Source organism: Balaenoptera ricei, chromosome 4 (genome assembly GCF_028023285.1).
Source record: "Balaenoptera ricei isolate mBalRic1 chromosome 4, mBalRic1.hap2, whole genome shotgun sequence".
NCBI lineage: Eukaryota > Metazoa > Chordata > Mammalia > Artiodactyla > Balaenopteridae > Balaenoptera > Balaenoptera ricei.
The window spans coordinates 157,536,771-157,562,639 of NC_082642.1; the positions used below are offsets into that span (position 1 = coordinate 157,536,771).

Below are 25,869 nucleotides of genomic sequence, written 5' to 3' on the forward strand. Positions count from 1 at the left end.
TATGTGTTAATACATGATATTTGTTTTTCTCTTTCTGACTTACTTCACCCTGTGTGACAGTCTCTTGATCCATCCATGTCTCTGCAAATGGCACAATTTCGTTCCTTCTTATGGCTGAGTAATTTTCCATTGTATATATGTACCACATCTTCTTTATCCATTTCTCTATTGATGGACATTTAGCTCCCCTCCGTGGGCAACGATCAGATGAGCATTTCTTTCCTGCTCCCCAACCCCTGCCATCACCTGATTTTGCCAGTCGTAATATTCATCTTTGTACTGTGATGTATATGTACACTACTTTTGATTGACTTGCAGCTTTATTTGATGTCTTTTGGCTCTCAGCCATTGTAGATGAGAATCAATGAGTTTATTCCACCTCTTGCCTTGCTTCCTGCTCACTTCTCAGTTTTGTTAGTTTTATTGTTTCTGCCTTGTCCAGGACACATAAAAGCTACATTCTGTTCTGTCTCCCTAACCCTAACCCACACTCTGGGTGTTATCATTACAAAATACTGGGCTAAGTGTCACCACTTGCCTCTTGATTGGCTAAAGTTTTCTTCTGTTTCCTCAGAAAGGACTTAGAGAAACAATATTTCCTGAGTCCTTGCTGGTGAAAATTATTTGGCCAGGTATAAAAGCTTCATCTGGCCCTTCCTTGTCTTGAGCAGCCTGTGGCCTGGCACCACTGCCTTCTGGCTTTGAACAATGTTCGGGAGGAACTGAGGCCAGCTTTACATCCCCTCCCTACCACCTCCTCTTTTAAGTGATTTAATTTTTTTTACCAGCTGCCCAAAAGATTCTTTTTTTATCTTTAAAGCCCTGTAACTCAAGGATATGACTCATGCTGACCACTTGGGGTCAAACTTCCTGGCCCGAGGAAAGTTAACTCTTTCCTCTGATCCGTGGCTTTAGCCCCTCACTCTTTTTATGTGGACTTAAATTTTACATGTTAGATCAGCTTTGCTTTCATTCTCTAGCTATCATTATTATAGGATTTTAAAATATTCCTTTATTTCCATACATTTTTACTTGCCTCATTTCTTTTTTTAATTTTCATTGTTTTATATTTTTAATTTTTATTGGAGTATAGTTGATTTACAATGTTGTGTTAGTTTCAGGTGTACAGCAAAGTGAATCAGTTATACATATACATATATCCACTCTTTTTTAGATTCTTCTCTCATATAGGTCATTAGAGTGTTGAGTAGAGTTCCTTGTGCTATACACTAGGTCCTTATTAGTTATCTATTTTATATATAGTAGTGTGTATACGTCAATCCCAATCTCCCAGTTTATCCCTCCCCCCACTTCCCCTTGGTAACCATTAGTTCGTTTTCTAAGTCTCTGAGTCTGTTTCTGTTCTGTAAATAAGTTCATTTGTATCATTTTTTTTAGAGCCCACATATAAGTGATATCATATGATATTTGCCTTTGTCTGACTCACTTCACTTAGTATGATAATCTCCAGGTCCATTCATGTTGCTGCAAATGGCATTATTTCATTCTTTTTAATGGCTGAGTAATATTCCATTGTATATATGTACCACTTCTTCTTTATCCATTCATCTGTCGATGGACATTTAGGTTGTTTCCATGTATTGGCTACTGTAAACAGTGCTGCAATGAACATTGGGGTGCATGTATCCTTTTGAACCATGTTTTTCTCCAGATATATGCCCAGGAGTGAGATTGCTGGATCATATGGTAGCTCTCTTTTTAGGTTTTTAAGGAACCTCCGTACTGTTCTCCATAGTGGCTGCACCAATTTACATTCCCACCAACAGTGTAGGAGGGTTCCCTTTTCTCCACACCCTCTCCAGCATTTATTGTTTGTAGATTTTTTGATGATGGCCATTCTGACCGGTGTGAGGTGATATCTCATTGTAGTTTTGATTTGCATTTCTCTAATAATTAGTGATGGTGAGCCTCTTTTCATGTGATTTTTGGCCATCTGTATGTCTTCTTTGGAGAAATATCTACTTAGATCTTCTGCCCATTTTTTGATTGGGTTGTTTGTTTTTTTGATATTGAGCTACATGATCTGTTTGTATATTTTGGAGATTAATCCCTTGTTGGTTGCTTCGTTTGCAAATATTTTCTCCCATTCTGTGGGTTGTCTTTTCCTTTTGTTTATGGTTCCATTCACTGTGCAAAGGCTTTTAAGCTTAATTATGTCCCACTTGTTTATTTTTGTTTTTATTTTCATTACTCTAGGAGGTGGATCAAAAAAGATCTTGCTGTGATTTATGTCAGAGAGTGTTCTGCCTATGTTTTCCTTTAAGAGCTTTATAGTATCCAGTCTTACATTGAGGTCTTTAATCCAATTTGAGTTTACTTTTTTGTATGGTGTTAGAGAATGTTCTAATTTTATTCTTTTACATGTAGCTGTCCAGTTTTCCCAGCACCACTTATTGAAGAGACTGTCTTTTCTCCATTATATTCTTGCCTCCTTTGTCATACATTAGTGTGACCGTAGGTGCATGAGTTTATCTCTGGACTTTCTATTCTGTTCCATTGATCTGTATCTCTGTTTTTGTGCCAGAAACATACTGTTTTGATTACTGTAGCTTTGTAGTACAGTCTGAAGTCAGGGAGCCTGATTCCTCCAGCTTTGTTTGTCTTTCTCAAGATTGCTTTGGCCATTCAGGGTCTTTTGTGTTTCCATACAAACTGTAAATTTTTTGGTTCGAATTCTGTGAAAACGCTATTGGTAATTTGATAGGGATTGCATCAAATCTATAGATTACTTTGTGTAGTATAGCCATTGTGACAATATTGATTCTTCCAATGCAGGAACGTGGTATATCTCTCCATCTGTTTGTGTCATCTTTGATTTCTTTCATCAGTATCTTATAGTTTTCTGAGTTCAGGTCTTTTGCCTCCTTAGGTAAGTTTATTCTGAGGTATATTTTTCTTTTTGATGCAATGGTAAATGAGATCGTTTCCTTAATTTCTCTTTCTGGTCTTCCATTTATAGTATATAGGAATGCAAGAGATTTCTGTGCATTAATTTTGTATCCTGCAACTTTACCAAATTCATTGATGAGCTCTAGTAGTTTTCTGGTAACATCTTTAGGATTTTCTATGTATAGTATCATGTCATCTGCAAACAGTGACAGTTTTACTTCTTCTTTTCCAGTTTGGATTCCTTTTATTTCTTTTCCTTCTCTGAGTGCCATGGCTAGGACTTCCAAAATTATATTGAATAAAAGTGGTGAGAGTGGAAATCCTTGTCTTGTTCCTGATCTTAAAGAAAATGCTTTTAGTTTTTCACCACTGAGAATGATGTTTGCTGTGGGTTTGTCATATATGGCCTTTATTATGTTGAGGTATATTCCCTCTATGCCCACTTTCTGGAGAGTTTTTATCATAAGTGGGTGTTGAATTTTTCAGCATCTATTGAAATGATCATATGGTTTTTATTCTTCAGTTTGTTAATGTGATGTATCACATTGATTGATTTATGTATATTGAGGAATCCTTGCATTCATGGTATAAATCCCACTTGATCATGGTGTATGATCATTTTAATATGTTGTTGGATTCGGTTTGCTAGTATTTTATTGAGGATTTTTGTGTCTATGTTCCTCAATGATATTGGCCTGTAATTTTCTTTTTTTGTGATATCTTTGTCTGGCTTTGGTATCAAGGTAATGGTGGCCTTGTAGAATGAGCTTGGGAGTGTTCCTTCGTCTGCAATTTTTTGGAATTGTTTGAGAAGGATGGGTGTTAACTCTTCTCTAAATATTTGATAGAATTCGCCTGCTAGGCCTTCTGGTCCTGAACTTTTGCTTGTTGGAAGTTTTTTAATCACAGTTTCAATTTCAGTACTTGTGATTGGTCTTTATTTGAGACTTTTCTTGTTTCCTGAGGTAAGATTGTATTGCTATAAACTTCCCTCTTAGAACAGCTTTTGCTGCATCCCATAGGTTTTTGGATCGTGGTGTTTTCATTGTCATTTGTCTCTAGGTATTTTTTTTATTTCCTCTTTGATTTCTTCAGTGATCAATTGGTTGTTTAGTAACATATTGTTTAGCCTCCATGTGTTTGTGTTTTTTACAGTATTTTTTTTCCTGTAATTGATTTCTAATCTCATAGCATTGTGGTCGGAAAAGATGCTTGATATGATTTCAATTTTCTTAATATACCGAAGCTTGATTTGTGGCCCAAGAAGTGATCTATTCCTGGAGAATGTTCCATGTGCACTTGAGAAGAAATTGTATTCTGCTGCTTTTGGATGGAATGTCCTATAAATATCAATAAGTCTATCTGGTCTAATGTGTCATTTATGGCTTGTGTTTCCTTATTAATTTTCTGTCTTGATGATCTGCCCATTGGTGTAAGTGGGGTGTTAAAGTCCCCCACTATTATTGTTGATTTCCCCTTTTATGTCTGTTAGCATTTGCCTTATTGAGGTGCTCCTATGTTTGGTGCATACATATTTACAATTGTTCTATCTTCTTCTTGGATTGATCCCTTGATCATTGTGTAGTGTCCTTCCTTGTCTCCTGTAACAGTATTTTAAAGTCTATTTTGTTCGATATGTGTATTGCTACTCCAGCTTTCTTTTGATTTCCATTTTCATGGAATATTTTTTACCATCCCCTCACTTTCAGTCTGTATGTGTCCCTAGATCTGAAGTTGGTCTCTTGCAGACAGCATATATATGGGTCTTGTTTTTGTATCCATTCAGCCAGTCTATGTCTTTTGGTTGCAGCATTTAATACATTTACATTCAAGGTAATTATCAATATGAATGTTCCTATTGCCATTTTCTTAATTGTTTTGGGTTTGTTTTTGTAAGTCTTTTTTCTGCCGTGCCTCTTTTGTTCTCTTCTCTTGTGGTTTGATGACCATCTTTAGTGTTGTGTTTGGGTTGCTTTTTCTTTCACGTGTGTGTATCTATTGCAGTTTTTGGGTTTGCTGTTCCCATGAAGTTTTGATATAGCAGTCTATATATGTACAAGGTTGCTTTAAGTTGCTGGTCTCTTTGCTGCCTAGAGAAGTTCCAGCATTTGTTGTGAAGCTGGTTTGGTGTTGCTGAATTCTCTTAGCTTTTGCTTGTCTGTAAAGCTTTTGATTTCTCTGTAGAATTTGCATGACAGCCTTGCTGGGTAAAGTATTCTTTGTTGTAGTTTTTCCCTTTCATCACTTGAAATATATTGTGCCATTCCCTTCTGGCGTGCAGAGTTTCTGCTGAAAAATCAGCTGACAACCTTATGGGGATTCTCTTGTTGCTTTTAATATTTTTTCTTTGTCTTCAATTTTTGTCAGTTTGATTAATATGTGTCTCATCATGTTCCTCCTTGGGTTCATCCTATATGGGACTCTCTGAGCTTCCTGAACTTGAGTGAGTGTTTCCTTTCTCATGTTAGGGAAGTTTTGGGCTATAATATTTTCAAATATTTTCTCAGGCCCTTTCTCTTTCTCTTCTCCTGCTGGGACCCCTATAATGAGAATGTTGGTGCATTTAATGTTGTCCCAGAGGTCCCTGAGACTTTCCTCATTTCTTTTCATCCTTTTATCTTTATTCTGTTTTCTGGCATTGATTTCCACCACTCTGTCTTCCAGCTCACTTATTCGTTCTTCTGCCTCAGTTATTCTGCTATTGATTCCTTCTAGGGTATTTTTCATTTCGGTTGTTGTATTATTCATCTCTGTGTTCTTTAAATCTTCCCGCTCTTTGTTAAACATTTCTTGTGTCTTCCTGGTCTGTGTGTCCATTCTTTTTATGAGATTTTGGATCATCTTTACTATCATTACTCTGAAATCTTTTTCAGGTAGATCGCCTATCTCCTCTTCGTTCAGTTGTTCTTCTGGGTTTTTATCTTATTCCTTCGTTTGCAACATATTTCTCTGTCGTCTCATTTTGTCTAACTTTCTATGCTTCTGGTCTCCTTTCCACAGGCTGCAGGATTGTAGATCCTCTTGCTTCTGGTGTCTGCCCCCTTGTTGGTGAGGTTGGTCCAGGGGCTTGTGCAGGCTTCCTGGTGGGAGGGACTGGTGCCTGCCCTCTGGTGGATGGAGCTGGGTCTTGTCCCTCTGATGGTCAGGGCCGTGTCAAGGGGTGTGTTTTGAGGTGGCTGTGAACTCAGTACAACTTTATGCAGCTTGTCTTCTGATGGGTGGGGCTGTGTTGTTTGGCCTGAGGCTTTCCAGCAGTGGATCCTGCAGGTTGTTGGGTGTGGCCGGGTCTTGGTGCTGAAGTGTGGACCTCTGGGAGAGCTCACTCCAATCAGTATTCCCTGGGGCTTCCGCTATCAGTGTCCTTGCCCCAACAGTGAACTGTAGTCAACCTTTGCCTCCCCAGGAGACCCTCCCTAGGTAGGTGTAGCCCAGGTTCCTATGGAGGTACTGCTTTGTGCTGGGTCCCAGTGCACGTGAGACCTTGTGTGCACCCTCCAAGAGTGGAGTTTCTTTTTCCCCCAGCCCTGAGGATCTCCTTCCCTCAAGCCCTGCTGACCTTCAAGCTAAATGCTCTGGGGGTTCTTCCAGCCAATGCCAGACCCTCAGACTGTCTTGGAGGGCTATTTTTCTGTGGGAGTGTCCCTTTGTAGCCTGCGTGGATCTAATATGTTTTGGTGTGAGGGTTGTTTTTCCTATAGATGTCTGCCACCTCTTTCCTCCATGTATGCTGGCCATTATCCCCTCTGATAGGAGGTGTGACTGATGATGTGGTGACCAGAGCCTGCACTGGATATTGAACAGGGCCTCGCCTTTGCTCTGTGGTTGTCCCTGCCTGTCAGGGGCAGGGTCTGCTCCCTAGTTATTGGAGTAGAGGTCCTCAGATCTGTTTCTTAGCTGGGTTTCTGATCTGTGGTGCAAGGTAGTTGGGATTGGAGCACTCCCACTGGGAGAGAAGCCACTGTTCACCTGTGGGTGTGGTCTGTTGTATCACCTTTCACCCATTGTGCGAGCTCTCAGATTACACTGTTGTTGGCACTGCTCTCAGGCCCACCTTAACCATGGGCATGCCAGCAATTGGCCCTGGTGTCTCGCAGACGTTGCTTTCACCAGGCCACCAGCATAGCTCCACTGAAGTCAGGTCCCAGGATTGCAGTAATTATGGATCTGGACCCGCTGTGGGCACGGTGGGAGCATCTCAGACTCTGGCCTGGCCCAACTCTCATGTGTATGTGCCCACAAAGTCTACAGCTGTTAAAGCTAGACCCATCTTGGCTATGGGAGCACTCATTGTCCATTCAGATGTTCTGTAAGTGCTGGGTTTACAAAGCTGGTCACAGGGGTGTCAATTTGTGGTTTGCCCAGCTGCAAGGAGAGATTTCAGCTTTTCCTCCTTAGCTGCACAGCCCCTGGGGCTCAGCTGTGGTTTCAGCCCCACCTCTGAATGTGGGCCACCCACAGGGGTCTGTTCCCGAGGCTGCCACGGAGCACACAATTCCTCCCCGGCAAGGAGGGGACATGGAGGTGATGGTGGCTGGGTTGTGAGAGTGCCCGCTGTGGTGGGGACAGGCTTCAGAGGAGGAGGTGGCAGCAGCTGGGGTCACGGGAGCCCGGGTGGGGATGGGATGTGCCGGGGAGCCTGCAGCCATGGGCACAAGAGAGCAGGTCCTTCCTAGTGCCTGGGGAGGCAGCAGCCGGTGTGTGGGGAGAGGCTGCAGTGGCGGCCCCACCCCTTGCGCATCACTCAACAAAGGCACTTCACTTCTATGGCAGTCTGGGTTTCCTACACAAGCATTCCAGGTTGCAGAGCTCCGCACTCCCATCCCCTCAGGCTGTCTTCTTGCAGCCAACAGCAGTCCCCTCCCTGGGTCTGCTCTCCAAACCCCACGTTCCAGCACCCAGACCCTGTGCACACCAGCGGACACCCATCTCAGGCTGGGGCTCACAGGGCTGTGGCACGGACCATCTGTGTAGATCTCACTCTGCCCTGCCTGCCACAGACCAGTTGCTGCACTCTCCTCCGACTGCCGCCGAAGCTCCCATTCTGTCCCAACTGATCTCCCCGCTGGAGAGGGTCTTCCCCAGATGCAGGAACCTCTCCTCTCCTTCAGCTCCCTCCCACCAGGGGCGCAGGTCCTGTCGCACTTCCTCTCCTCTTCCTTTTCCCTTCTTCTTTCCTTTGTCCTGCCTGGTTATGCAGGGATCTTTTAGGTGTCCGAGGTTCTCTGCTGGTGTTCAGGCAGTGCTTTGTGAGAACTGTTCCATTTGTGGATGTATTCTTGATGCATTTGTGGGGAGATGAACTGCACATCCTCCGAGCCCTCCAACATCTTGACTCCTTTCTCACTTGCCTCATTTCCGTCTACTGTGTTCCTACTAGGTTTTCATAAGCATTTATTTTCTCTGGGGCTTCTCTGAGTGACTTCACCTTTTTCTTCCAGGTCTTTTCTTGAGTTTGGTCAGCTTGAATTTTATCTCCTCCAGTGATTTTGCTATTTCCCCTAATCTTTGCACATCTTCATATGGGCCTCCTTCATGGAAGGAATTGCTTCAATGAGTTGTTTTTGGTTTTTTTAAAAAAAAAATTTGTGATGAAACACATGCTTCTGTTCTCTACCTGCTTTCTGAAGACCTTTTTCTGGTGAGTGTTCTTCATTAGATGGTAAGTTTTGTTCCTCTTTTTCACGCTTTTTTAAAAAAAATAACACCTGCTCATAATTATGCTTGAGTTGCTTTTTTAGATCAGACACTCACTCACTCACCATGGAACTGTAGAACAGCTACTTGCTGGAGGTTCCAATGGAGCAGCAAGTGTAGGTTTCACCCAACCTCCGAGTCTCACAATTCTAATATACTCTCTTTCTCGGCTGCCAAATAAGTGGACTGTTTTCTGGAAATGTGGAATGTGTGTGTGCAGTTTCACAGCCCTGGTTCTTCTGATTCTCCCAGGAGTGCCATCAGCCCTGGTCCCTCTCCTTCCCTTTTCCCTTGTTGAAAAGAAGGAACGCTTTCACACTTCAGTGTGAGCCCCTCGTGTGGGGAAATGAATGTTTTCTGGTGCCTTCTGAGGCTGGGTGCTGCTGGAACCTGTAATCACTGGCCATCCTTTATCACTTCATTCCTTCCCCGTGGCCTCTGCCCCCTCTCAGCTACTTCTGGCAGCTTCTACACATTGTTTCCATCTGCAGCTTCTCTCTCCCTCCTACTTACACTGAAAATGCAGGGTTCAGGGCATGAAGTTCATTTTTTGTTTCATTTTTCTGGTTTCTCTTCTGTGACTTCCGAGAGAAGCAGGGAGGGTTGCTATCTAACATGCCCATGTTCATACTAGATGTCAGGTCTTCCAGGGTTTTTTTTTCCTTTTTCTTTCTTTTTTTTTTTTTTCCTTTGGTTGCACCACACGGCATGTGGGATCTTAGTTTCCCAACCAGGGGTTGAACCCGTGCCCCCTGCAGTAGAAGCATGGAGTCCTAACCACTGGAGCACCAGGGAATTCCAGGATCACTTTGCTGTACACCAGAAACTAACACAACACTGGAAATCAACTATACTTCAGTTTTAAAAAAAATTTAAGGAAGGGTAAAAAAGAGAGAGAGAGAGACCAAAGACTGGAAAAAAAAAAATGCACCAAAAAGTCAGAGAAGTTATTTCTAAAAGAACTCCAGGTGATTTACAATATTCTTTTTAAAATTCTTTGTTTTCTAAATATATATTACTTTTACAATGAGGAAAAATTATTGAAAAAGCAACTTGCTCATTATTTTCTCCCACTTGACCCTGTTCTTATTTCGTTCTCTGTCTCGGTGGATGGCAACCCCTCCAGCCACCACAAACTGGGCAGGAATCCTGAATCATCCCATGCCCTCCCTTTCCTTATTCCCCACCCCAAATCGCTTTTGGCCCTACCTCCTAAAGAGCTCAAACTCCCCCATCCTCACCAGGATTGTTGTAGCTCTCTGTCCTCTGGGCTCTTGAGTTGGTTCCCATATTCGTCTCCTCATCCCATCTTGAAACCACCTTCTGTATGAGCTGGACCACTCCCAGCCTAAACACTTCCATGGCTCATGGCAGCCGCAGAAGAAAAATCGGTATACAAGTGCTCAAGGCCAGCCCCAGTCTGACCTGACTCTACCTCCCAGGACACACCTGTCACACTCCAGTGTCTAGGTAGCCTGCATTCTGGCACAGTACCTGGAGGTAGGAACAATCATCAAATTATGTAATAACTGGCACACAACAGACTCCAAACAACCAGAGCACATGCCAGCCGTGCCAGCTGCGGTGGGCTGACTGGATCTTCCCTGCTGGGAATGGAACAGGTGTAATGCACGAAGCGTACAGGAAGGGATTCAGCCTGGCACCCAGTTCCAAAGAGAACCAGTTCTAAGCCATGCTAGAAAAATGATGATTTGTCCTGGTTTAGGAGTGTGAAAGGGTAGGAATCTCAGATTCCTACACGGCAACCGTGACAATATCCAATCCGTGTTTTGATTGTTTGAATAGCATTCGGTTTGAATAGCATTTTCTGGGTCACCTCTGCACTTTCACTATTTCCTTGGATTCTTTGGTCACCTGATCAAGACAGCTGGAGCAGATGACAGCCCCGTGTTGTAAAAAGCGGAGGGTCTGTCGGGTCAGGGCTTTGTTTGGATACTTTTCCAGTGAAGCTATTCAAATTCACACTCCACTCATCAGTGGATGAAATCAGTCACCTGACTGCTGTTAATATTATTATTTGTTAAATCCTTGCTAATTTTGGAGGCATCTGCTTATTTGTAAGATTCATCTTTTTCTTCTGTGTATCACACATTTTGTGAACTGTCGCTTCTTTTGTTTGGCCCATTTTTCCCTTGGGGTTTCACGTTTGCTCTGCCTTGAGAGCATTAGTGCTTTACATCACCCGGGATCTTGTTAAAATGCATGCTCTGATCCTGTAGGTCTGGGGCTGGGCCTCCTGACAAGCTCCCAGTGATGTGATGCTGTTCCGTGGGGCCCCTTAAGTAGCAAGGTCTAGATAACACCCTCTCCCCAAACCCCACCATCAGGAAACACCCTGCCTGGGTACTGCCTGTCCTTCAGGCCCCAGCCCGGCCTCATCTCCCCCTGGAAGGCCTCCAGGTCCCCCTGAGATGGGATAAAAACCAAGCACTCCCCCCCGATGATGTTGGTCAGCTCGGCCCATGTCCCGGCCTGACTGTCACCTGCCAGGAAGCAGGCAGTGGAGGGGGTCGGCACTGTTTCACCAGAATCCTGTGGCTTCCGGAAGAAAATAACTCTTTCCTGGATCCGTGAATGAATGGTTGCTTGCTTGTGTTTCTCTGTGCCTTTTACCATCTCATTAAAACATTTTGAATCCTCAGACAGTAAACATCTTAGGTGTACTAGGTGTGCGTGTTGAGAGCCATTTCTGTACCCGCGCTTGGCAAAAACCTGTCAGTTTTCAGAATTCCCTGGCGGTCCAGTGGTTGGGACTCCGGGCTTTCACTGCTGAGGGCCCAGCTTCAATCCCTGGTCAGGGAACTGAGATCCTGCAAGCCGTGCAGCACGGCCAAAATAAGAAAAAAGAGAAGAAAAACACATGTCAGTTTCACTCTTGGAGAGCTGCTGTGAGCTTCCGGTGAGCTCACCTACGCCCTCCAGCCCCTCCCAGGCGTCCGTCTGTGGACCGAGCAGGGAAAGCGCTTTGAACTTTTCTAGCCCCTCCAGGATGGAGACGGCCATGCGAGTGGGTCACACGTGCGGTGGCCCGGGCGGCTGGTCTCATGATTCCTGAGCCGGTCGGCCTTGCGTCACTCATCAGTAAGGCCTGTGTTTCCCTCGTCCCGTGAAATTAGCTCACGTGCTGAGCCTCAGGCCTGCTCTTCTAAGGCTTCCATGGGGCAGCTATGTGACCGATGTGGGCAGGGCCCCTCTGACAATCCCCTCCCTATAAGATCCGGATGCTAGCGGCCACCTGACCATGGGCACTCAGGTTTGCATGACACAGGCTATGCTTATCTTTCTGTCCCAGCACTTGCCGTGTTGCCTGACAGGTAGTAGTAACTCAGTTGATGTTCTTTCATTGAATATATGAACAAATGAATGAAAGCATTCACTAAGCTGAACTCTTCAAAGCAATAGGAGGTGTGAATAGCAGCAGTTTTTAACATCCTTAAAAGAGAAGAAAGTGACTCCAAGCAACAGAACTCCACCCCCCACCAGGAACAGCAAAATTGAGGCTTTCTTGTGGGTCCTTTATTGGGGAAACCTCAAGTAGATTTTTAAAAAGCAGGTAAATATACAGTCAATCAATTCATCACGAGGAGAGGAAGAAGGAAGAGGTATTCCCTGCAGCTACGGTTAAAACAAACACGGGGCTTATCTATTTGCTCGGTCATTTGTCCAGTCACTGAAGAAATATTTAGGAAGTGCCAGCTGTGACCGGGTCCTGTCCAAGGCCCTGGGGATTCCGCTGTGAACGGGTCAAGGGCCCTATCTATCGTCGCGGAACTTGTGGTCTGGCAGAGAGGATTACACTCCAGATGACAAGCCAGGTAACATGAAAATGCCTAAACTAGAGTAAGTCCCCTACACATGAATGAGTTCCGTTCCGAAAGCACAATCGTAAGTCCAATTTGTTCGCAAGTCCAGCAAAGTTAGCCTAGGTACCCAATCAACACAATCGGCTATAGAGTACTGTACTGTAATAGCCCTATTTGCAACAGTGCCCAGGTTGAATAACCCTACATACTAACTCAGTAGAACCTAGTTCTGTCTATACCCTGGAGCTACCTAGAGTTCTTCTAAAAATGTCAGTTCCTGGGCTCCTTTCTGGACAATGACATCAGAACCTCAGGGGTGAGGCCTTTTGGTTCTGCAGATGCGCCTTGTGATCCAATGTGCGTCCCCAGCTGAGAACAGCGGCCTCCACCAGCATCGACCGTAATGGTGGAAATCGTGGGCTGGGGAAGAAGGCTGGTATTTGGGGACTTTTTACATTTCTTGCTATTGCCCAGCATACATTTTTTTTCTAACACCGGCTGCCAGTGGCAGGGGCTGGAGCGGGGAGGAGCCTGAAGACAAAGCGCTTTTTGTGGTCTGCTCAGTGCCAGGGCCTCCCTCTGCGTGCTGGTGGTTTCCAACTCTGCCCTGGTGCCCAGGGAGCAGGCCAGGGCTCTCTTCTGCTCCCTTTCCAGAAGCCTCACTGGCCATTTACACTTGTCACTATTAGCTTCAAACCCCACAGGAACTGCAGGTGAGTTTTCATTTCATCTTTATGAAAACTATGGAGGTAGAGGGTTAATAATCATCATCAACATCATGCTGTCTTACAGGTGAGAAAACTAAGGGCTAGAAGAATTAGGGGAACTAGTTGGAAAAATGGCAGAGCTGGGATTGGAACGCAGAATTTATCAATTCAAATCCAATGCAGTCTTCACTTTATTCCATTGCTTTCCAGAGTCCATTTGTTCATTCATTCATTCATTTGTTCAGAAGGCAATGAAAATTTGCTCTGTACCAAGTATGGTTTTAGTTGTTGGATAAACAAGTCTTAGAGAGTTCCTGTCCTCAAGTAAAGGGAACAGATCATCGGGATACAGTGTGATAAATGCCCCCGGAGGAGCATCATGGAAGTCACAGGTCTGAGTAAGGGTCTGTTCATTCATTCACCGCTCTGTTAACATCTTGGGGGAGAGAAGGGAGGAAGGTGATGACCATGTGAACCCGAGTCAGTGAAAACTTCTCTTGTTTCCTTAGGAAGAAGGCAGACATTTTTATTAAACGGGTTTTTAAATTTTTTCTTGTCACCTCTTGAAAAACATGCGTGTGTGTGTGTGTGTGTTTAACTACTTGTCACTCCACTGGTCACTGTTAGACTTCATGAGGGAAAAGCAGCTTTTGGCTTTTAAAAGGGACGTTTCCATCACGAGAACAGAGTAAGCCAGGTTCCTTGGCACAATCGCTACAAGGCTATGCAACCAAGGAGGTTTTGCTTTGTATTCCTCACCAGGTATTCTGACTTTTTTTGCCGCCCTCTGAGGTCAAGAACTAACTGTGAGAATGATTTTTATGTTTTTATTTCTCTCAGGAAACCTCTCTTCTCCAGCCAGATCCTGTGTTGATCAAACACACCTTAGCTGTCAACACTGATGACTGCGATAACTGGAGATCCGATTCCTCTTCCTGATCCTGTGGCCTGAACTTGAATTACAGTTACTGCTAGGAGCCAAAAGCATTGTTTTATGGAATAAATGTCCATAAATACAAGCTTATTATCACTCCCAGTTGAATCCAGTTCGAGGCCCTTGAAGATCAGGCCTTCAAAGAGATAAGATTTGTACATAACACATAGGTGTGGAGACATTGCCATGGGCAAGTCACTGAACCCGTAAGTATCAACTTCCTTATCGGCAAGATAAGGGTTTGGAGAAGACCCCCCATAAGAGGTCTCCTTCCAGCTCCTGGAAGGGCGTGTAACCCCAGGTTTGGATTATCACTGCTTGTGTCCCCCCACCCCCCGTTCATATGTGGAAGCCCTAACCTACAGCATGATGGTGTTTGGACGTGGGATCCCTGGGGGTAACTGGGTCTAGATGAGGTCATGAGGGTGAAGCCTCCTGACGGGATCAGTGTTCTGATAAGAAGAGGAAGACACGCCAGAGGGCTCTCTCTCTCTCCGACACACACACACACACACACACACACACACACACACACACATGCACTCTCGGTCATGTGAGAGGTCAGCTGTCTGCAAGCCTAGAAGAGAGAACTCACCAAGAACCTAATCTGCAGGAACCTTGATCTTGGGCTTCCAGCCTTCAGAACTGTAAGAAAATACATTTCTATGATTGAAGCCCCCCCAGCCTGTGCTATTTTGTCACAGCAGCCCCAGATGACTTACACAACTGCACTGGGATTAAAATGCTCGGAGGGAGTTGAACTAAGTGAAGCCTGGACTTTTCACCTGCTCTGCATTTTCGGAGGCATCCATCCGTTCAACACATACTTTATTCCTGAGCGCTTCCTGGGTGCCCCACCTGTGCTGGGTGCTGGGGACGTAGAGAATAAACACAGTCCCAGCCTGCCAGGATCCTACAGGCCAGCAGGTGCGACAGCCATGGAAAGAAGCCATTAACCCGGCTTTATAACAAATAGAGAAAAGAACCGTGAGGGGCATGGGTCAGGAGAATGAAGGGGAGGTAGGGAGCATTTTCACAGAAACATTTTAATATGGAAGTTAATTCTAAAGCGCTTCAACCAGGGCTCCTCATACTTTTTTTTTTTTTTTAATGAAACATGATTATAAAGGGACAGAGGACCAAGTATAAAGGGACAGAGGACTGCAGTGGGGAAGCCAAGTCCTGAGGTGAAGAAGTGGCGAGGATTGTGCTGGTGGACAGAGCACTGAATGGGGGCTTTCTGGCTGAGGGAGCTCATACACTACACCTGAAGTGGGCCATTTCCAACATCCAGCCCTTTTATTTTTATTGAAGTGTAGTTGACTTACAGTGTAGTGGCAATCTCTGCTGTACAGCAAAGTGACTCAGTTATACTCATATAGACATTCTTTTTTTAATATTCTTTTCCATTATGTTTATCACAGGATATTGAGTATAGTTCCCTGTCCTATAGATTAGGACCTTGTTGTTTATCCATTCTCAATGTAATAGTCTGCATCTACCAACCCCAAACCCCCAGACCATCCATCTCCCTCCCCGCTTCCCCCTTGGCAACCACAAGTTCATAGCGACACAGGCCTTCATCAGAAAACAAGAAAAATCTCAACTAAACAACCTAACCTAGCACCTAAAAGAATTAGAAAAAGAAGAACAAACAAAATGTAGAGTCAGCAGAAGAAGGAAATAATAACGATCAGGGAGGAAATAAAATAGAGATTAAAAAAACAACAGAAAAAAATCAACAAAACCAAGAGCCGGTTCTTTGAAAAGGTAAACAAAATTGGCATACCTCTGGCTAAGCTCACCAAGAAGAAAAGAGAGAGAACCCAAATAAAATAAGAAATGAAAAAGGAGAAATCTCAACTGATACTGCAGAAATACAAAAAAACCATAAAAGAATATCATGAACAATTACACGCCAACAAATTTGACAACCTAGAAGAAATGGACAACCTTCTAGAAACATACAGCCCACCCTCTTTGAACGCACTCCCCTTCGCCGCGGGAACTTGGCTGTGGGCATCCCACGGAGCAGCCTCATTCGGTGGAGCAATTTCAGCAAACACAACCGCAGGCAACCCTAAGGGAGTGGAGGAGCCACCAGGCAGGGCCGCCTTAGGAAGGGCGCTGTGGGCTCCTGCTTCTCCCTGGGGTCTACCCGGCAGGGAAAATGGTGTGGGCCCAAGGGAGCGCGGGGAAGGGACAGGAAAGGCGGTGACGGAAGCCGGGGAACACGCGGGGAGGTGCGTGGGGGGCAGGAAAGGAGGTGATGGACGCAAAGGCCACACCCACAGCCGGCATCTGCGACGCGGAGAGGCGGTAGAGATGAGCGTTGCTTCACCTGGCGTCCGGCGGGAGGGGAAGCCCGCGCGGATTCGACGTGCGGCCCCGGAGCGGCGGGAGAGCCCGTGTAGACCCGGTCACGGGTACGCGGCGGTGGCGGGGATGGCGTGGGCGCGGCGCCGACTGCTCCCAGCGCGCGGAGACCAGAGGCGGCCAAGCGGTGAGACGGGGGGCGCCGCTCCGGGTCGGGAGGGGCCGGGGGCGGGGCGGGACGGAGGCGGGGGCGGGGTCAGGGCCGAAAGGAAACCCGGGAGGCGGGGCGGGGCGGGATGCTCTACGGGACGGGACCGCGGGGCCCGGGCCGGGGTCGGCTGGGACGCGGGCCGCCAAGCAGGCCGCCGAGGGTGGGAGCGGCACGCCAGGGGCTCTCAGGGACGAGCCCGAGGGTAGCGGCGCGGCTGATTTCCGGGGACGGAGAGCCTCACGTCGGAGATGCCCTGCAGGGGTCGGACTCCACTCCCCTGGCCCTCCTGCTCGGCGCGTGGGACACCTGCGCCCGCCTCCGTCCTCGTCCCCCGAGGGGGCCTGAGCGCGAACACCACTTGACCCAGGACCTCCCGGCTGGCTGCCACCTGCGCCCCCGACCCCACCTGAGCGGCCAGGGACCGCGCCCCCCAGCAGAGGCTTCCAGAAGCTGCCGCGGGGGAGGGCGAGCCTCTGCTGTTCCCCGAAAACATCTGCAGGCATGGGGATTCCCGGGGGGGGGGCGGGAAAAGCGGAAAGGAGGGGTGGCAGCAGGTAGGGGGACCAGTGAGGGCTGTCAGAGTGACGTCATGAGAACCGCGTGGCTCGGGGACCCCAGGGGATTCTGCGCTGGTGACTTCTGCAGGGTCTCGTCCCTCCCTTTTTTCACTCCGTATATCTTCGGTTCTCCAACAACTCCCCGAGGAAAAGTGTTCAAAACGTTGCGATTCCAAGCTTCAACCTGAGGCGACTCCTGGAAGCGCCCCGGGCCGGGTGGATGTCCGCAGGGCTGCGATCTGCACAGGAAAAAGGAGAAGAATAGCGGGTGCTGTGATCCCTGCGGGGGTCCAGGCAGTATGCTCTTGGCTTGATAAGGGGTGATTGGGGTTCAGGAAAGGAGAAGGGCGGTCCTACACAGCTGAGAGCTGTGAACATGTTGCAGCTCAGTCCATCTCACCAGTCTCTGAGTTTCAGAAATATTTTCCGTGTCGTTCCATTTAGCGGTTTTGGACTATTACGTACACATGCTGTTGAGATTTTTTGTTTAGTTTTCTTTCCCGAAGGATTTACATTTTTTCTCTTTGGAATATCCTAGGACAGCTGTCATACAGTGTTTCTTTGGTAGTCCCTTACGTCACTTTTTTCTAAATCAAAACTGAAATGCAGCTAGATTTTCTCTTGATCGCTTATGATAGTGAGAGACAAAATGACCCATGAAGATGATAATATCAACCATTTGTGGGATGCCTCTCCTGCATCCAGCATTGTTCTAGGTTCCTTCTCTATTCTGTCCTCTGAGGTGTTGTGCCCCCTCCCCCGCCATTGGCTCACACCCCAGACCACCCAGCTGCTGAGGGACAGAACTAGGACAACCGAGTCAGTCTGGTCCAGTTTCCATGCTCTTCCTCCTAAAGATTTCAGCCACTGAAGCCAAAAATAGTTTCATAAAGAGTGAACACCAGCAACAAAGGAAAGGAACTTGGGCGTTGGGTTTTTGTTCTTGTTTCTCACACGTCTTGCGCTCCAGGTGGGGTGCGTATAAGCAGAGAACTGATTCTCAGATGGCAGAAGGTCGAGGAGGGAGAGAGGCATGGCGTGTGGGTCCCACGGCCTCTGTGGTCAGTGCGTGCATGTGCATTTCCCCTCGACCCTCGAGGACCTGGTGACCTCGGTTTAGATACATCTTTATGAAAGGGGGCACGACGCTTCAGGAAGGCGGGAGCCCCGACTGCAGGGTCCCAGGTTCTAGCTTAGTGGCTGTGGACGACTATCGTCCACCTTGCGCACTCCAGCTGCCTCACCCTACAAGGGGGGCGGCCGGGGATCTGGCCTTGAGCACAGGATTTCACACTGCTCAGGGGGGCTTACAGCATTACCCACGCCAAGGACTAGACAATTAGATGCCCCTGTAAATTATAGTACTGGTGTATATTACACTTTTGGCCAGAACTTCTTTTCCAGTCTCCAGATGGACCCTCCCTTCAGCAAATGGGCAACAGTCACTCCAGCCTCCCCTAGGAGCTCATCACTCCCTTCTGTATCTATCACTCGAGTTCATGAAAATCGGGTGCTTTTTCTCCCCACAAACGAGTCACCTGTGAAGCCTAACTTCCGCTTCAGTTTCTCACTGTCTCGCTGTGTCAACCACGGCAGCGTGATGATGCCGAAAACATATAGGAAACATTTTAAACCGTGGGATAAAAACACCCCCAATCACAATTACAGGGATCAAAACAGTCGAAAACTTTGGACTTTTCCCAATACCTTAAGTGTTTCAAAGTGGATTTCTGCAGCGAAGGGCGGGACCCAGCTCTTGGTTTCTGCAGGCAAAACCTTTCCCAATGAAAACTCCAAGGTCACCACGGATTATCTGCACAAACACATCTGGGGCCTTTAGGAGACTGTCGGAGAAACAGTCTGCAAGTAACAACTTGACAACAAAAGCAAACAAGACCTGTTCCAAGTGTCCAGATGCACCGCTCTGGACACACCCACCAGTCCTTCCTACGAGCAGTGGCTGTTCATAAAGAAACCCCGGGTACGGTCAGCGTGGGACCTTCACGTGTGCGTTACCATCTGGCCCATCCAGGTTGCAACCCAGAACACAGGGGAGCAGCCCAGAATGGTGACGGAAAGGAGGTCAGAGGGGTGTCCTTACACTCTCGGTTCACCGTTCCCGGCTTCTTGTGGCCCCATTCAGACTCAGATGTCTACACCTTCTGCCAAACCAGAGTCCACAGACCCTGGATGGCTCTTCCTCCCTACCCATTGCAGACCAGGAAGCTGCTGACGGAGTTCTGATTAGGAAGAGGGTTGAAAGTTTTCGCCCAGGAGGTGCCTTCCCCAGCCTCAGGCTTCTTCCCTCGCCCTCCCTCTTCTTGCTCCAGGGCAGCCCGATGTCCCGCTTGTCTTCACCCCTAGCATCCCTGGCTCCGGCGTCCCGACATCACAGTGCCTCCCCACAGCACACTGCATGACCCCCTGCACAAGAGGCTTTACGGGTCACTGTACGTACTTGGCCGCTCTCCCTTGCCGAGAGTTTTCCTTTGGTCCTGCTCCTGTCTGCAGGTGGGTCCTCCCTAGGACCCTGTGTTGCTGCTTCACTTTTCATAACTTTGCACTAAAAGGTGAGCTGCCTAAGACCCAGGTCTTTGTCAGTTTTGTCCCCTGATGCATTTGGGGGGCTTAAATAGTGCCTGACATCTAGTAGATGCTTCATAAACATTTGGCGAATTGAATTGGATTGAACTGAGACCTGTAACTCCGCAGAGCTGCTCTGTCTGGGTTTCTGGCCCCTCGAGAGGTGAACACTTCCTCCCGCAAGGTTGGAAGAGCTCTGAAGGGTCAGCCCTTCCACCCTCTTATGGCCTTACAGGATGTGTTCCAGGACATGAAGAGCCTTTGCTTTTCTCGTAGTTGATCAGCTGGCCAGGGTCCTGAACTTCGCTCCCAACTCAGCCGAGTCTCTGGCTTCCTCAAAGCCCTATAGGACCAGGTGCAACATGCATAAATAATGAAATGTCCGGGTGCCTACTAGCTGCAGGTTGTCTGCGCTGGTACATTCCATGCCTTAGGTCACTTAATCGCAGCAGCTCTGAAAATGGTGTTATTCTTACCATTTCACAGATTAAAAATAAAACCCAGAGGGACTTTCCTGGTGGTCCAGTGGTTAAGACTCTGCACTCCCAATGCAGGGGGCCTGGGTTTGATCCCTGGTCAGGGAGCTAGATCCCGCATGCTGCAACTGAAGATCCCACGTGCCACAACTAAGACCTGGTGCAGCCAAATAAATTAATTAATTTAAAAAAACCAAAACCCTGAGGTTTAAGGATATTAAATTAGTTGCTCCAAATCCATTAGTGCAGTGTGGGACACTGGTGGAAACCCAGGTCTGTCTGACTCCAAATCCAGCATCTCTGGCCCTTTCATTTCTAAAGGGTCTGCTTAGTATTTTAGTCAGACAGCCTAAAGCAGCCATCCTCAAACTTTTTCTTCTCAAGACCCCTCTGTACACTTAAAAGTGACTGAAGACCCAGAAGAGTTTTGTTTCTGTAGGTTATGCATTTGAAATTAAAAGTGAGAACATTTAAAAATATTTGTTAACTGATTTAAAAATAACACTAGAGTATTGCATGTTAACATAAATGTTTTATGAAAAATAATTTTACTTTCCCAAACAAAATATCTAGTGAAAACAGTGGCATTGTTTTACACTTTTGCAAATCTCTTTAATGTCCTTAGCAGAAGACAGCTGGGTTCTCACAGCGCCTTTTGTATTCAGTCTGTTGCAATATGTTGTTTTGGTTGAAGGACTGGCAAAACTCTGGCCTCACATAGATATGTAGTCGGAACAGTGTGGAGTATCTTAATATCCTTCTCACATAATTGTGGACATCCTTCTTTGATACTATGCCAAAATCCAACAAATGGTAGTTTCTTAAAGATGAATTGCAACGTAGAATCTGAAAATGAATGTTTCTTACTCTGTTACATGAAAATGTACTGGTCTATTTGGCACTTGGAATGGGTCTTTTGCCCTTGCATGATTTTGTATCATTCTGTATCCATCATTTAGAAAATGCTGGTTCACTGAGTCATGCAGACCTTCTCAGTATACGGTGGAAAGCTCCACCATACACTCCTGGGAGGATGAGAATGGAAAAGGCAATTAATGTTATAGTGTATAAGTTTTGACCTTGCAAATTCCCTGAAGGGTCTCATGGACCCTCCAGGGGTCCCCTGACCATACTTTGAGAACTGCTGGTCTGTAGTATAAATTGAATGGTCATTGACCACAAAGCCCTGTGAGAGGACACAAAAGAAATAAAAAATTAAATCCAATGATCCTAACACTTAAAAAGAAAAGTATGTTTAATTCAGTATGTGAAATTAAGGAAAGGCAAAAAAAAAAAAAAAAAGTCAGTGAGCACTTAATTTTACAAAGCAGTACAAGAAACCAAAACACTCTGGGTCTCATTCTCTGTTTGTGTACATATGCGTGAGTAATGATGACCAATCTATGCAGCTACTCATGACCGCAAGTCACACCCATGCCATGGTTCCTAGACCAGCCTCCTGTGAGCGGAGCGGAGCTGGAGAGTCTGGGATGATGAGAAGCATGTGGGGAAGAGAGGCAGCAGCGAGGAAGAGAGGCTTGGTGGAGGCCTTGAAGGAAGAGCAGGATACAGTGTAGTGGGGGAGTGTGTCCAGGTTGAGACAGGACCACAAACTGTTCCCTCCAATCTCCCTGAAGAAAGGTGAACACAGCTTGCAGTGTGGGCAGCCAGTCAGAGCCAAGGGCAGGCTTCAGAGGGGGCCACTCCGGGTCTGAAATGGCACTGGACCAGGGTGGCTTGCATGTGCTGCGTTGGCCAGACTGAGCTGTAAATGTGCTTCTGTGGCACCGTCCAGCTCTGTCATCTCTCCCCTACAATAAACCTACTTCACTGAAGTATACTTTATATGCATAGAATACACACATAGCTCTATAACTTCCACCCAAATAAAGAACTTCTCCATCGCACCAGTAAGTTTTCCCCGTGCCCTTTCCCGTTGAATATCTTTCCACCCCTGTGCTCAGAGGAAACTACTATTCTATCTTTTTTCACTTTTTTCAGATTAGTTTTATCCACTCTTGAACTTCATCTAAATGTGATCAATCATTCAGTAGGTATGCATATTGTTTTTGAGAGTTATCCATGTTGTTGCACTTATCAGCAGTGCATTCTTTTTTTTTTTTTTAAATCAGTGAGTATTTTACCCTAAGTATACCACAATTTGTTCATCTGTTTTCCTGTTGATGGACTTTTGGGTTGTATCTGGGTTTTGACTATAATCTTCTGTGGATACTATGAACATAAATGCATGCAGTTTGTTTTCTAGGGGATAGCCTTGGGATAGAGTCGCTGCGTTGTATGCTAAGTGTATGTTTAACTTTATTGGAAACAACAGCAGAATACACATTCTTCTCAAGCTCACATGGAATGGTCACCAAGATAGAACACATTCTGGACCATAAAACACACTTTAACAAAGATAAAGTAATAGAAATTGTACAACATCTGTTGTCAGACTACGATGGAATTAAACTAAAACTCAATAACAGAAAGATATCTGGAAAATCCAAAAATACATGGAGATTAAACAACACACCTCTAAATAACACATGGGTCAAAGAAGAATTCTCAAGAGAAATTTTAAAATATTTTGAACCAAATGAAAATGAAAACACAACTTATCAAAATTTGTGGAATGCGGCCAAAGCAGTACTTAGACAACATTTATAACATTGAATGCATGTATTAGAAAAGAAGAAAGATCTAAAGTTAATAATCTAAGTTTCTACCTTAGGAAACTAGAAAATGAAAAGCAAATCAAATCCGAAGTAAGTACAAGAAAAGAAATAATAAGAATTAGAGCAGAAAAATAGAAAATAGGAAATCAATTAAACCAAAAACTAGTTCTTTGAAAAGATCAATAAAATTGATAAGCCTCTAATCAGACTAAGATAAAACAAGAGAGAACATAAATTACCAATATCAGAAATTAAATTGAAACCATCAGTACAGATCCTATGGACATTAAAAGGATAATAAAGGAATACTGTGAACAACTTCTGTGCCCACAAATTTCATACTCTAGATGAAATGGACGAATTCCTTAAAAGATACAATTTGCCAAAACTCACACCAGAAGAAATAGCCAATTTGAATCAGCCTATATTCATTAAAGAAATTGAATCAATAATTAATAACCTTCCAAAACAGAAAGTACCAGGCCCAAATGGGTTCACTGGTGAATTCTGACAAACATTTAAGGAAGAAATTATAATAATTCTCTACAATCTCTTTCAGAATACAGAGGGAATACTTCCAACTCATTCTGGGAGGCTAACATTACCCTATTATCAAAACCAGATAAAGACATTACTAGAAAAGAAAACTATAGACCAATATCTCTCATGAACATAAATGCAAAATTTCTCAACAAAATATTAGCAAATAAAATCCAACAATGTATAAAAAGAATTTTACACCACAACCACGCAGGCTTTATCTTAGCTATGCAGGAGTGAATCAATATTCAAAAATCAATTAATGTAATCCATCACATGAACAGGCTGAAAAAGACAAATCACATGATTGTATTAATAGATGCAGAAAAAGCATTTGACAAAATCCACCACACCCACAACACAGAGTTCATGATTAAAACTCTCAGGAAACTAGAAATAGAGAGGAGCTGCCTCAACTTGATAAAGAATATCTACAAAAAAACCTACAGCTAACATCGTATTTAATGGTGAGAAACTCGAGGCTTTCCCACGGAGATCAGGTACAAGGCACGGATGTCCCCCTCACTACTCCAGTACTGGACGTTCCATCTATTCAATAAGACTAATAAGCAAAAGAAAGAAAAGGTATACACATTGGGGAGGAAGAACTAAAACTGTCTTTGTTCACAGATGACATGATCATCTATGTAGAAAATCCAGAAGAATCAACAAAAAACTTTTGGAGCTAAGTGATTATAGCAAGGTTGCAGGATACAAAGTTTATCAATTTGACATAAAAATCCATCTTTTTTTATATATCAGCAATGAACAAGTGGAATTTGAAATTAAGAACACAATACCCTTTAATTAGCGCCCCCCAAAATGAAATACTTAGGTATAACTCTAACAAAAGGTGTACAAAATCTATATGAGGAAAACTACAGAACTCTGATGAACAAAATCAAAGAAAAACTGAATAAATGGAGAGATATTCTATGTTTGCAGACAGACTCAATATTTTGAAGATGTCAGTTCTTCCCAACTTGATCTATAGATTCAATGCCAACCCAATCAAAGCCCTTATTTTGTGCATGTTGGCAAACTGATTGTAAAGTTTATTTGTAGCGGCAAAAGACCCAGAATAACCAACACAATACTGAAGGAAAAGAACAAAGTCAGAAGACTGTCACTACCCGACTCCAATACTTATTGTAAAGCTACAATAATCAAGGCAGTGTGATATTGGTGAAAGAAAAGGCAAATAGATCAAGGGAACAGAATAGAGAGCTCAGAAATAGACCTGCATAAGTATAGTTAACTGATCTTTGACAAAGGAGCAAAGGCAATACAGTGGAACAAAGATAGTCTCTTTAACAAATGGTGCTGAACAATTGGACATTCACGTGCAAAAAATGAATCCAGACACAAATCTTATACCCTTTACAAAAATTAACTCAAAACTATAAAACTCCTAGAAGTTAGCGTGGGAGAAAACCTACATGGCCTTGGGTATGGTGATGCCTTTTTAGATGCAATGCCAAAGGTACCTTCCATGAAAGAAATCATTGATAAGCTGGACTTATTAAAATTGGATACTACTACCCTGAAAAAGACAATGTCTAGAGAATTGTAAGACAAACTGCAGACCTTTAGCAATCTGGTGAAGGACTGTTATCCAAAATATACAAAGAACTCAAAACTCAACAACAAGAATACAGACAACCTGTTAAAGTGGGCCAAAGACCTTACCAGACACCTCACCAAAGAAGATATACAGATGACAAATAAGCATAGGAAAAGATGCTCCACATCATATGTCATCAGGGAAATGCAAATTAAAACAAAAATAAGATACCAAAACACACCTATTTGAATGACCAAAATCTTGAACACTGACAACACCAAATGCTGACAAGGATGTGGAGTAACAGGAACTCTCATGCATTGCTGGTGGGAATGCAAAATGGTCCAGCCACTTTGGAAAATAGTTTGGCAGGTTCTTACAAAACTAAACATATGCTAACCATACGACCTAGCATTTGTACTGCTTTGTACTTACCCAAAGGACTTGAAAATTTATGTTCATATGAAAACCTGCACCCAGATGTTTATAGCAGCTTTATTAATAATTGCCAAAACTTGGAAGTAACCAAGATTTCCTTTAGTACGTGAGTGGATAAAGAAACTAGTAAGTTTAGACAATGGAATATTTCAGTGCTAAAAGGAAGTGAGCTATTAAGTCATAAAAAGATATGGAGGAACCTTAAATGTATAGTACTAAGTGACAAAAGCCAATCTGAGAAGACTATACACTGTATGGTTCCAACTACATGACATTCTGGAAAAGACAAAACTATGGAGACAATAAAAAATCAGTGGTTGCCAGGGAGTGGGATGGAAGGATGACTAGGCAGGGCAGAGGGGTTTTAACGCAGGGAAATTACTCTGTATGAGTCCATAATGATGAATATATGCCATTATACATTTGTGCAAACGTGT

The 25,869-nt window shown here is 44.7% G+C and overlaps 2 protein-coding genes across 2 annotated transcripts in view; both read left to right on the forward strand.

Moving 5' to 3' along the window:
* BACE2 (beta-secretase 2) overlaps nt 1-14,744 on the forward strand; it is a 122,068-nt gene extending 107,324 nt beyond the window's left edge. The window contains exon 9 of the mRNA XM_059921595.1: nt 13,976-14,744. Coding sequence (XP_059777578.1) covers nt 13,976-14,037 — 62 coding nt within the window. The 3' untranslated portion in view covers nt 14,038-14,744. The remainder of the gene's footprint in view (nt 1-13,975) is intronic.
* A 1,635-nt stretch (nt 14,745-16,379) lies between these two features.
* The window catches only part of FAM3B (FAM3 metabolism regulating signaling molecule B), a 61,462-nt gene continuing 51,972 nt past the window's right edge, over nt 16,380-25,869 (forward strand). Inside the window, exon 1 of the mRNA XM_059921596.1 lies at nt 16,380-16,572. Coding sequence (XP_059777579.1) covers nt 16,395-16,572 — 178 coding nt within the window. The 5' untranslated portion in view covers nt 16,380-16,394. The remainder of the gene's footprint in view (nt 16,573-25,869) is intronic.